The sequence below is a fragment of the Leptonychotes weddellii genome, chromosome 10 (assembly GCF_054177405.1).
Source record: "Leptonychotes weddellii isolate Sample4059 chromosome 10, ASM5417740v2, whole genome shotgun sequence".
NCBI classification, from domain to species: domain Eukaryota; kingdom Metazoa; phylum Chordata; class Mammalia; order Carnivora; family Phocidae; genus Leptonychotes; species Leptonychotes weddellii.
The window spans coordinates 22,353,620-22,366,429 of record NC_138378.1 but is presented as its reverse complement, the minus strand read 5'-3'; the positions used below and the strand labels follow the sequence as shown (position 1 = coordinate 22,366,429).

Here is a 12,810-nt window from a genome sequence, read left to right as displayed (position 1 = left end):
GTGCTACACAGCCGGGGACAGAATGGAAGGGGTCGCACCACGTGCCCACCAAGGGCAGGTCCCACACCGCTGTAGGGTCAACAGAGCAAACTGCGGTACAACAGAGTGACAGAGTACGTGAGACCTGCAAGGGACTTCACCTCTGAGCGTCTGTATCCTTTTCTGCAAAATGGGGGTAGAGACCATAAAGGATGGTTGTGGGGACTCACCTACTGACTGTAAAGGGCTTAGAATAGGAACTGGCTCAGAGAAGGCTCACCTAGGGGTTAAACAGGTTAAACAGGACTGCCTCCCAGCCCCCCTCGGCTCCCCCTTTCAAACTCAATTCAGCCCTCTCTCTCCCCACCATTCTGGCTCTTCATCTTCCACACAGCAGCCAAAGGGAACTTTTAAAATACGAAACAGGATGTCATTGCTATCTCAGACTCACCAGTGAGTCTGAACTTCTCTCTACTCTGGCCCTCACCTCAGGACTCCACACTGGCTTCTCTCAGGTCCTCTGTGCCCTGCTCCCTCCTGCCCCAGGGCCTTTGTCCACATTGCCCTGTCTGCTAGGTGTGTTCATATTTTCCTCCTCTGTTAACTCTATCCCACAGCTCTCAGCTCAAGCATCACCTCTTCCAGGAAGCCCTCTGATTTTCTCATTGGTCTAATAAATCTCCTCCAGACGACCCTGAGAGACCCAGGAGGGAACATGTGTCCCCAGAACCTAAAAGAACCTGATACAGAATCATCCTGTTGTAATTATTTGTTGCAGGTTTACAAATGCCCAGAAACATCTGGAAGGAACACAGCAATCAGAGTGGCCTCTCTGGGACTCTGGGGAAAGGAGGGGAGTTCGCTTACTACTTCACTGGGTCAGTTTTTAAGATTAGGACAAATATGGTGACAAAGCCTAGCTTTCCTATGGCTGTGGGGCCCAAATGAAATGAAACCAAGCAAGGGCAGGGAGAGGGGAAATAGACAAGGCGCGTTTTCCAAGCAACCAGGACCTCTCCCACCCCCAGGTCTGCTCCCGGTACATAGTCCCAAAACCCAGCCCAAACACCATCAAAATATTTATTAAAACCAAAGCAGGAGGGAACAGAGCGGTTAGGAAGGCAAATCAAAGTGCAGATTGGAGGGGGGGGCAGAGCAACAAGTGGGGTAGAGGGGCCCCTGTGGTCTGGGCTAGCGGAAGCCCTTCACCCACCCCTCCTGCCCACCTTCTCAGTGAAGGTCCCCCACTCACCTCTCCCATCTCACATCCATCCTGGGGGGCAGTTGGGGCCCTGCAGTGACCCCCTGGGGAGGGACCACCCCCTTGATCCACCCATGGCTGTCAGTCAGTCAGTCTGTCTCCCTCCCTCACTTTCCCAATAAATAAACCGCTCGGGCCTCAGCTCCTTCGGAGTAGGGCAAAGAACAGCTCAGGGACCCCTGCCCCGCTCAGGGGTATAGGGAGTTGGGGCATCAGTCCCACATCCCTCCTACCCTTTGCTGGTGCCCCAGGTTTGCCAAAGAGGCCTTGATAAATAAATAACGCTCCATTAAAGCTTCGATCAGAAAAACCTTTAAGACGACAGAAGTGCTCTCGCTGTCCTGCAAACAAGCAGGCCAAGGCCTCACCACCTGGCCTGGTCAGCACACAGGATTCTGGGGGCAGGTGGCCACCCTGGGCCTCGTGGGGCCCCTGGAGCAAGGAGACCAAAAGTGCAGTTAGAGCCCCCACCACGCGCACACATGGACTCATGCACACACACGTGGACACACTGGGGCGTGTTTTCAGTGCACGCACAGATGTGTTCACCTTCATTCCCCGGTACATGCACACACACATGCTCACACACCACTCACCCCGTGTACACACATGTTGGGTGTTGGGTGCATGCACATACACACCACAAACAGAATCCTTCCCTTCCTGGCTTGCTCAGCCTCCTGGCAAGTAGCCAGACTCCAGAGCTAGAAGCTTCTGGAGATAGGGGAGAGGGGTATAAATTAAACGTTTCCAATTGGGCTGGGAGGACGGCCAGGGGCAGGGGGCTCCAGGGCTGCAAAGACAGGGTGGGCATCTCAGGAGGCCCTGGTCCCCCCCAAGCCCCGTCAGAAATCCAGAGGGGTAAGGTCCCCAAAGTCACAGTCGAAGAGGTCTCTGATGCCCTCACCCTCCTCAAGGCCAAAGTGGTAGTCGAGGGCCTCCTGAGGTGGGGACAGGCTGATGAACTCCTCAGGGAGGAGGCCGGAGAAGTCCTCCCGCACATGTTCCAGGAGCGAGTCGGCCGCCACCAGCGGGGACAGGCGGTCCTCGTCCACGGGGGCTCGCAGGCCGCCCATCCGGGAAAGCAGAGGTTCTGGGGAGATGGGGGAGCATCACAGGCCGGGGACGGCCCGCAGGGAAGGCAGGGAGGGCAGGGGGGCTATTGTGCCTGCCCACCCAGCTGGGAAAGGGACCCTGACCTACCCCACCCACCTACCCTTCACCCACCTTGCTCCAGGCTGAGCAGGGACTGGCTGGGATCCGCAGCAGGGGACGAAGCGGGAGATGATGGCGGTGGCACTGTGGTGGCAGGGTGAACTGCCCGGTCCTCCTCCCCAGAAGCTGTCCCCTGGGACAGGGTCTTCCCAGGGCTGATCCCGCCTGCAGTCTCCTCAGGGCACAGGAAAACGTCAATGGGGCCTTGTTTGCTCTTAAGGGAGATCTGAAAGGTCTGGGTGGAGGCGGCAGGCAGGGTAAATGGAGGCTCAGCTGACCACCAACCCCACCCAGCCTGTCCTGGGCAGGTCTGGAGTCCTGGGTCTCACCTCTGAGGAGTCTACAGCTTGGAGCTGGGTCTCGGGAGGGGCCTTGATCACCATGACCATCTGCTCTGCAGGGTCTGCGATGCTACGAAGGTCCTGGCAGGTCACGTAGGCCAGGGTTGGTGGAGTCAAGGACCATATGACCTTTGACCTCTGGGGTCACCCACCCGGACAGTTCATTAAGAGCCCATACCTACTTAGTTTGTTCTGTCCTCTCCATACCCCACCCCAGGGCCTGGCACATAGTTGGTGCTTGAGATTGTCTCACGCCCTTGAGCTTCAATTTCCACATCTGTACAATGAGATCATTCTACCCACGAAATCCCAAGGTAATGATGGCTGCCTGCAATAATTTCACGTAAATTACTTAACACAATGCCACACCTGGTGCTGAGAATTTATTCTGACCTGTGACCTTGGTGTCAGTTGGTGGTTGTCTCCAAAACTTATAAACATCATTCGGGGGGCACCTGGGTGGCTCAGTCAGTTAAGCATCGGCCTTCAGCTCAGGTCATAATCCCCACATCGGGCTCCCTGCTCAGCAGGGGTCTGCTTTCCCTCCCCCTGCTCTTGTGCTCTCTCACACGCATGCGCTCTCTCTCTCCCCCTTCAAATCTTAAAAACAAAAACAAAAACAAAAAACCCCACATAATTGGGTATTCACTAAAAAAAAGCAAACAAAAAAACACTTATTTTAAAATAAAGTTTCTAGCGGCGCCTGGTTGGCTCAGTCAGTGGAGCGTGGGACTCTTCTCGGGGTAGTGAGTTTGAGCCTCGTGTTGGGTATAGAGATTACTTAAAAATAGAATTTTAAAAAGTTTCTATTTTTGTGAATGAAAGGCAAATAAGAACTTAGATCTCTAACTTTGAAGCTACTGCCATGTACCAAATCACTACTAAATAAATGTTTGCTACTGCTCGTACTAGAGTTTCTTGTTTTAGTCTGCGAAGTTTGGGGATTGATTACTTTCCCCTTTTACAGACGAAGCTGAGGCTCCGAGACGTCCCGTAACTTGTCCAGCCTAACACTGAGTAAGTGCTCAGCCCACAACTGGCATCCAAAGCCAGAGCCCCTTCCTGAATCCAGGGCCTGGGGTCGCCTCCCTAGTCCCACTTGGATGGGGCCCCACCGCCAGTCCTGTACCCCGCGGCAGCGCTCCCCACAGTCCAAGGATATCGCTGGCTGTCGGAGTCCTCAGACAGCAGCCGCAGCTGTGTGGTGCAGATGTGGATCAGGTGGTCCAGCTGCCGCTCACTCTCCTGGAGCTGCCGGAGGTCCTGGGTCAGTCCTTCAAGCCGCCCACCGATCCCCACTGCCGCGTGGCTGCCTCTGCAGGAGGCAAATGGAGGGTTTGCAGCTCCTGGCCCGGGAGCCCTAACCCTCACACCCAGTCTGCTGCCGCCCGTTCTGTGAGGCCCAAACAAGCCCTCGTCCCTCTCTGGGTCTGGCTCCTCCTCGGCTGGGAAATGGCAGAGGGCGGAAGCTGGGCTCCAGGTCAGCCCGGCTGGGCTCCAAAGTTGGGCCTGAATGGCTGTGAATACGACTCGTCCCTCACAGGGGGCAGGCTAAGTAGAAGATGGCACAGGAATGCCTTGGAATACTATCCGGTTGTATAAAAGGCCGAGCATATAACAGATATACAGACATGGACGCACTTCCAAGACGTGTGGTCAAGTAGAAAGAAAAAAAATGATGCAGAATGGAATGATCCACCAAAAACTGAAAAGGAAGAGGTGTCAAAGAGAAGGGAGCAGGAAGGCCAGGGAAGGAGATGAGAGGGGAAAACTAAAACAAGAATTAACAAGAATCAAACAGTCGTGTTAGACAATCGCACTGATGGCAAGAGAGGGCAGAATAGTCATCACCTAAGGGGAGGAGGGGTGGGCAACCACTGGGAAGGAGCACAGGGATCTTTCGTGGTGCTGGACATGTTCTTCATCCTGATCTGGATGGTGGCTCCCCAGGCGAAGAAATACATGACGGTGCATTGAGCTACCGATGTACGATCTGTGGACTTCCCTCAGAGAAGCCACCTCCCCCTCTAAGCCTTGGTTTCCCCAGCGAGATGACGAGGATGCGGACAAGGCCCGGTGGAGATCACGATCAGCTCCTGCACGCTGGCCTGGCCCCGGGGGCCTCAGCCTCTGCCTGCCCTGCCGAGTGGCTGGTACCTACAGCCACTGGATGTGGTTCTTGGACTTCTTGGCGATGAGCTGGATGCCCTCGAGGACATTGGTGATGTCGTAGATGCGGCGCTTCTGCACCTTCAGCACCTCGGCGGCCCAGTTGAGATCAACAACGCCATCGGCTGAGCGGCCCAGCAGCTCCAGGAAGCGTTTTGTGGTCAGATTCAGCGAGGTCTCATAGCGTGACTTTTCGCCTGGGGATTTCACACCTGGGGGTCCAGGCAAGGAGGGCTCCCTCAGCACCACACCCACACCCAGGCAGGCTAGCTTTCCCGCAGTGCAGGGCAGGAAGATGGGGGTGGGAGGGGCAGATGGCTCCTTCCCCTTGGCGAAGCCAACAGGGAGGACCTGGGCCTGCTGCCTGCCAACCACACGACATGCCTCTTCTGGCTGGGGAACTCCCCACCCCCTAGGCCCTAGGGAAGCCATGCCAGGCAGCCACTCCAGCTGCCCCTCGGGGCCCCCAGAGGCCTGGCTCAGGTCCAGGCCTGACAGACCAGAGCTTACTTTGCAAGCATGTCTGTCTGTCCACACCCCCAACTTGGGCCTGGTCAGAGGGCCTGCCCGAGCCCAAGCTCTGTGGGTACCTTTTCCTGGGTGGCGGCCTCTGCCCCGGGCTGGCCCGCTGCTCTCAGCCAGGTACTGATGGTCAGTTTCCAGGTCCAACCTCCGCTTCACCTGTGGCAGAGACAACGGGAAAATGCCCAATAACCAGGAGCGAGGCCACAAGAGACCTGGCTCAGGGCTTGGTGCTCCTGGGCCACCCCTACCCCACTTTCTCTACCAGGCCACCTAAGTGTGTGAGGGAGGGGGAGATCCCAGGGGACATAATCCTACCACACGGGACACATCACCCAAACGGAGGGCAAAAGACCCGAGTTCAAGTTCTAGCTCTACCACTACTTCCATGGGTGTCTGTGGTGGTTTTAAAGTAGGTCAGCAAATTTGATACTCTTCCTTTCCAAAAAATGGGGCCTAATTCTCCTCCCCTTAAATATGGGCCAGATCTGGTAACTTGCTTCTAAGCAGCAGTGTGATGGAAGTGATGACAAGTCACTTCTTGAACTGGGTCAGAGACGCACTGGAGCTTCCTCCTTCTTTTCTATGTTGGACCACTCACCCTGGGGAGAGCCATGGCCATGTCACACAGGCCCAAGTGGCAAGGCACTGAGGCCTCCTCTAGTAGCAACATGAGTCTTAGAAACAAGTCCCCCAACCTTGGTCATGCCTTCTGATGACTGTAGCCTGGCCCAACATTTTGGCTACAACCTCAGATCCTTAGCCAGAAGCACTAGGCTAAGTCTCCTCTGAATTCCTGCCCCACAAGTCTGTATGAATAATAAATGTTTGTTATTGGGGTTTTATTTTAATTAAGTTTTTAATTTCAATTCTAGTATCATTAACATACAGTTGTTGTATTAGTTAAGTGCTTGTTGTTTTAAGCCATTAGGATACAGGTCCCTTGGGCGAGTCACCTCCTCTCTGGTTCTATGAACATGGTGGCAGTTAGTGCTCACCACGTGCTTTGCACATGTTAATTCATTCTGTCCTGTGGACCAGCAGCACAATAATGGCTCTGTTTTGGGGCACCTGGGTGGCTCAGTCAGTTGGGCGTCTGCCTTCAGCTCAGGTCACGATCCCACCCCGTATCGGGCTCCCTGCTCAGCAGGGAGTCTGCTTCTCCCTCTCCCACTCCCCCTGCTGTGCTCTCTGGCGCTCTGTCAAATAAATAAATAAAATCTTTAAAAATAATAATAATGGGGGGTGGGAGGATGGGTTGGCCTGGTGGTGGGTATTGAGGAGGGCATGTTCTGCATGGAGCACTGGGTGTTGTGCACAAACAATGAATCATGGAACACTTCATCTAGAACTAATGATGTAATGTATGGGGATTAACATAAGAATTAAAAAAAAAAAAGAAAAAAAAATAATAATGATGGCTCCATTTTACAGATAAAGTTAACTGAAGCCCAGAGAGCCCGAAGGTCCGACGGCCAGGAAGCGGCTAAGCCAGGATTCCCGTCACACACACTGGAGGATGGAGACTGCCCCAGAAGTCTCACAGGCATCTCAGGCCCATCCTGACCCACACCAGCCATACCTGCCCCTCTCTCACCCACAGGGTTTCCTGAGCTAGAACCCCATTCGGCAGCCATGCCCTCATCACACCTGGTTGCCAATAAATCCCATCACCACAGCCACTGTCTCCTCCCATCTGGACCACTCAGCCATCTCCCCACCTCCATCTGTCCCTCTCCAGCCTAGTACCCTCTCGGCCACTTCTCCACATGAACTTCCGCTCAGACAGGTTTTCTCACAGACCTCTGCCTCCAAGCCTTAGCCCACGGGGGTTCCCTCCCGGCAGTGCCCTCCCTGCCTCCCTCCACTTTGCACAGACTCTTCCCACCTCTGTGGGCAGGCACCTTAGTTACTTAGGTCTTTCTGATCCTGCAAAAGACCGGGCCGCTTCTCCCGCCAAAGCGCCTCAAACCCGACCTTTCCCCACATTATCTCTTGCTACAAATTTCCGGAGAGGTGTTGGCCTCACCCGGAAGGCAGTGCCCCCTCAGAGGCAGGCGCTGGGCCTGAATCGTCACTGTCCACCGGGGCGCCTGGTGTTAACTAACGTGCGTCGCCAGGCCCAGACCCCCCCTCTCACGGCACCTTGGGGGATGCCCTCGGGTGTCCCGGGGACAGAAGCGCTCGCACGTGCCCAGTGCCTCTGGTGTACCGAGCACTGCTAAAGAATGGCTTTACCTGCATCCAGTCATCAAACCCTCTGCCCAGGCCTTGCAACAGATGCCGTGGTGACCTCCCCTTCCCTAGGGGCCTGCAGCTCAGAAAGGTCGGTGAGAGGCAGGGCCAGGATGTGAGCCCTAACAAGCTGGCACAGAGCCCACGTTCCTATGGACCATGTGCCCGGCCTGCTGGCAGCCTCGTCCAGAACCCAGCCCCCCAAAAGCCAGCCTTGTCCCTTGGGCCTGAACCTAGCATGCTCCTGCCAATGGCACCCCTCATCTCCTCCCCGTTCCTCAGGCCCCTACCCACCCCTGAAGACAGGTCAATGCCACACCGCAAAGCAAGGGCTCAAGCAGAGGTCCATTTCTGCCACTGCTCTCTAGAGATCTTGGCACAGGAGCCTAAAAAGGCAGAGGTGAAAACACACAGAACACTGGTGAAAAAATCTGGGCCACTCCAACAACCACCTGTGGAAGGGGAGCCACAGAAAGTGTGGCTCCCCCAGCCCCGGAGTACCACGCAGCTGTCGAGGACTAAGGCAGGGTGACACAATCCTCTCAGAGACATAATGACAAGAAAAATGTCATTAGAGGGCAATGCATTTATGTGATCCCTTTTTGGACTAAAAAAACCTCATGAAACATTTTTCTCTGGTTTAGTTTCTAATATTTTAGAATCTCTTCTAGGAGTAACCTCTGTATGGTGTGTGAGTGGGGGACAACCACGGGGGACTGTTACGGTATCTATAAAGTATGAATGACCCACTGTTTAAACATAGAAATAAAGGAAAAACTACAATTCCTAAAACTTAAGAAAAAGAAAGCTGTCACAACCACCTTTAAAAAAAAAAAACAAGCTTAGGAAAAGAAAACAGAAGGAAAAATGGATGGGGTTGGCATCCTTCAACTTTTTAGTCTCTTAACTCTTTTTCTATAGCAAATGTCTATCATATTTAACCTGTTTTTTAAACAGCCATGACAACAGGATAGAAGTGCACAGGAAGGGCCAGGAGAAATGGCTGAATTGTACAGGGCCTTGTATATGCAAGAGGTGCTCAATGAATTCTCACTGATGCAGAAGCTGAACCTGCAGCTTGTTTCAAAGACTGCCCCAAACCAGTGCCAGTGCAGAAGGTCAGAGGAGGCCACAGCTCAGGGGTACAAGAGCGGGGAGTGCTGGAGGGCCAAAGCTGGGCCCATGTTTCTGGACTTCAGCTCCAGGATGGTGCCAGGCCTCACCCCCACCCACTGGCAGAAAATGGCTCCCAGTGCTTCAATGCTGTGAGGGCAGAGGCTCCTTGCTTGCCCGTGTCTAGTACCTCTTGGGTGTTCACTAGCTCAATAACAGTTGAATGAATGGAATGCTCAGGCCCGCAAAGGCTGCCCCTGACACCGCTGGGGGTGAGGTGGCGCACATTTCCTCAGCCCAGTCTCTGGCAGTCCATCCGAGCTTGGAGCTCAGCCTCTACTGCCCTGGGGGTCTGCTAAGTACTGTCAGTTAGTCAGCTACACGCAGTTTTCTGCTGGCACCTGCAGAGAAAAGCCACTGGGATATAGGTGACCCGCCCCTTGGTACAATCCTCCTCCCCTGACCCATCAGAAGGGTCCCTGAACTTCCTTCAACCTCTATTAGCATCCCCAGGAGGCAAAGCATCCCAGTGGCTAATTGGTTAACCGCTCAGGAAGTCTGGACTGGTCCCACCATTTCACTAGCTGAATGACCTACCATCTCTAGGTCTCCACTTCCCTATCTGTAAAACGGGATGGTTGTTGAGTTAACTGGGTGAAGTGCTTGGCACACAGCCTGACACACAAAACAGTCTCAAAACAATGGTGGCTCCCATTGTTATTATTATTAGCATCTTGGTGATTCCAGAAGGAAGGCAGCACTGGGCGAGGGGCCAAGGGAGTTAGGGGAGACTTGCCGGGATGCCTCAGGGACCAGCTGCCACCCAGGCCCCTATAAGCAGTTGGACAGCTTCCACCTCCTTGCCCTGGCTCTGCCTCACCCCTCCCACTTGCTCCAAGCCCCCTGCTGAGACCCCATCCTGCCAGGCTGGCCTGGCCCCCCTGCCAGCCTTCCACACCCCACCTTCACCCACAGGCTCTGACAGTCAAACTGGTCTCCACACCCAGTCCTGCAGCCCACAGGTCCAAGCTTCAGGCCTCTACGCCCTTCTCCCCTGTAATTCAGCAACCTCTTCTGGGTACCCCCAGTCCAAACTGGTCTTGAGCCTCTTGCTGCTCAGGGAACACTTTATCAAGCCATCTCCCTGGGATGTTTACTCTCTCCTGGCACTGGGGGCCTCTACTCCAGCTCCCAGAGGCCCAGCCCACCCAGGACTTCCCTGGGGGCCTAGGGGTCTGCCTGCCTGATTAATGAGGCTCCATGGCAACCAGGGCCTGTGAGGGTGGAGGGTGGCAGATGGAAGGACAGGCAGAGGGAGGGGATCAGCAGCTGGCCCAGTCACCCCGCCCCTGCAGAGAAGGCCTCCCAGCCAGGAAGCCTGTCCCCAGAGGCCCAGGCCTGCACCTGGCAGTGGAGCATCTAGGCAGGAAGGAGGGTCTCCTCAATGACTCTTTAATAGTCTGGCCCCAGAACACCCCCCTTCACCTCCCCAAGGAGCCATTACCACTACCCTGCCGCGAGTTCTGGTCTGGAGCCAGCAGACCTCAATTCAAATCCCAGCCTCACCACTTGCAGCCGTATGACCGGGGGCAAGTCACTTCCCCTCTCTGGGCCTCAGTTCAGATGGGCGCAGTGACAACACTGAGTTCACAGCATGGTTGTGTTTTAGCTGGCTCGAAGTCGGCCAGAGAACTGGCATGCAGGCAACGCCAGCTGAATACACGTGGGCCATTATTACCGGAGTCTGACCCTCGAGCGGCTCCGGGAAGCTGAGGCCCAGGGTAGAGGAGCAAACAGGGACTGGCCCGAGGTCACCCCGCACCCCGGGGCGGGGCCCGGAGGCCCAACCCAGGCTCGGCCCCGCCCAGCCCGGGAGCCTCGGCCCACCCCCTCCCCCGCTGCCTCCGGGCCAAAAACCGCGCCCCGCCCGGGTCTGCACGGGGGTCCAGACGCACACTCGGCCCAGTGTCCCTGGTGTCCGTACCGGCGGGCGGCCCAGCGCAGGGCGCGGCGCGCTGGGTGTGGGCCGGGGCGCCTGCGGCGTGGCGAAGAGCAGCAGGTCGGGGTCGCGGGGGCCGGCGGCGGGCGCGGCGGGGGCCGGCGGGGCGCTGGCGTCCTGCGCCGTGGAGATGATGACGATCTGCGAGGAGTCGAGCAGCCGCAGCGCGCCGGCCCCGAGCAGGGCCTCCAGCGCCGGCGCGCATGGGCCGCCTGCGGGGGCCACGGCCATGGCGCTCACGGCCCGCGCGGCCCGGGTGGCAGGCAGCGGCGGCGGCGCGGGCCCATGGCGGCAGGCCGCGGCGAGGGCTCGATCCCGCTCCGCCCCCCGGCCGCCGCTGCCTGCAAAGTCCCGGCCACTTTTACGCGCCAAATCCTTTTTGCCGCGAAAGAGCCACGAGCCGCCGAGCGCTCTCACCATTGGCTGTCCGTACTGTGACGTAGGCGACGGCGACGGGGTCCATTGGCTGCAGCGCGCCGGACCGGCGGCGGTGGGCGGGACGGGGCGTCGGCGCGAGGAGGCACGGCCAATCGCGCGACCGGGCGCGCGCAGGCTTTGTCGGGGCGGTGCCAGGAGCTTTCGCACTCCCCGCCCCCAGTCGGGACTGTCCCTACCCGAGGCGTGGTGGCCCCGTTCCCACCCCATGCACTGCATCCTGCTGATCCCTCTATGGAGACCTTTAGGACAGAGCGTCCGTTCTGCACTTCACACCATACGCAGACCTCACGTGACCCCTAGACTCCGCCACCTGTAGCCCCCCAACAACCTCAGTTCGGATCACTAGAAACTGCCCTTCCTCTACTAGGTTCAGCCCCACCTCCAAAGCCCCAGCCGCCGCTCCCATCCTCAACTTGCCCCACCTATACCATTTACTTTCAAATCCTGCACCTGCCTTGTCCCTCTCACCCTGAGCCTGAGCAGAAGGGGGCTGCTAGAAAATGGGGAGGGACATCTGGCCCAATGCAGCTTGGGGCTTTCCTGTAAGCCCCCTTTTAGCTGGAATCTCTTCAATAGCCAATGCACAGCTTCTGCTTGAACTCATTCATTCACCCACTTATTCAGCAGACGTTTTGAGAGCCTGCTCTGTGCCCCATTCTTAGTTCAGACCTTGAAGAGCTCAGTCTAGTGAAAAGAGAAGGAGAGGAACAGAGGTAACAAATGTTTGGAATATGATGAGGAATTTCCACCATTAACTCCATGTTAGAACTCGCAAAGGGAGGAGGTGAGGGTGCTGAGCATGAAAATGCATTTAATCCGGAGGCCCTGGGACATCTCCATCAGCCATTTCCCATTGCTCAGGTCAGCTGATTTGACCAATATTGTCCTCTCCTCTGTGCCAGGCCTTGTGCCAGCTCTGAGGGCAGAGATGTGAGACTTAATCATTTCTATGAACTTGCCTGCCATCTGGTGGGGATGACCCACAGGAAAAAAAAAAGGGAGCTAATACACAAACAAGGATCAAATCCCTAGGCCCAGAATAAACATGACTTCCTCCAGAGAGCCCTCCAGAGTCGTAATTACTCACTTCCTCCATTGCCCAATGCTGCCTCTGTTCCAACACTGACCACACATTCAGTTTCTCCATCTGCCTCTCCTACCAGACTGGGAGCTCCAACAGGGCCTCCTCCCAACACTGGTCTGGTCCAGAACAGGTGCTGAGAAAGGTTAGGAAAGGAACAGGCTGGTGGCCTGAGGCTACACAGAACACAGCAAGGAGGCCCTGGCTCTCCAAAAGGAGTACTCAGCCCCTGGTTTCAGAATCACCTGGGCACTTGTTAACTTTGGGCCCACCCCAGCCTTGCCAATCTAGAATCTCTAAGCGCTCAGGAATCTGTATTTTCACCAACAATCCCCTACCCACCCCACCCCATCCCATCATGCCAGGTGATTTTTATGCAGGTTCACATTTGAGAACAAATAGTATACTGGTATAACCAAAATGTGTGGTGCAGCCTTGAATTATAGCCCCTTGAGGA

General features: G+C 56.0%; 1 protein-coding gene across 1 annotated transcript; it reads right to left on the bottom strand.

Moving 5' to 3' along the window:
- Positions 1–1,045: 1,045 nt before the first annotated feature.
- On the bottom strand, positions 1,046–11,503 carry E2F1 (E2F transcription factor 1). The gene is made up of 7 exons (XM_081832991.1): positions 10,820–11,503; positions 5,556–5,646; positions 4,958–5,177; positions 3,959–4,111; positions 2,785–2,899; positions 2,468–2,690; positions 1,046–2,333 (listed from the first exon to the last, which is right to left on the bottom strand). The coding sequence occupies exons 1-7, from the start codon at positions 11,486–11,488 to the stop codon at positions 2,086–2,088; spliced, it is 1,719 nt and encodes a 572-aa protein (XP_081689117.1). The 5' UTR covers positions 11,489–11,503; the 3' UTR covers positions 1,046–2,085.
- Positions 11,504–12,810: the final 1,307 nt, after the last annotated feature.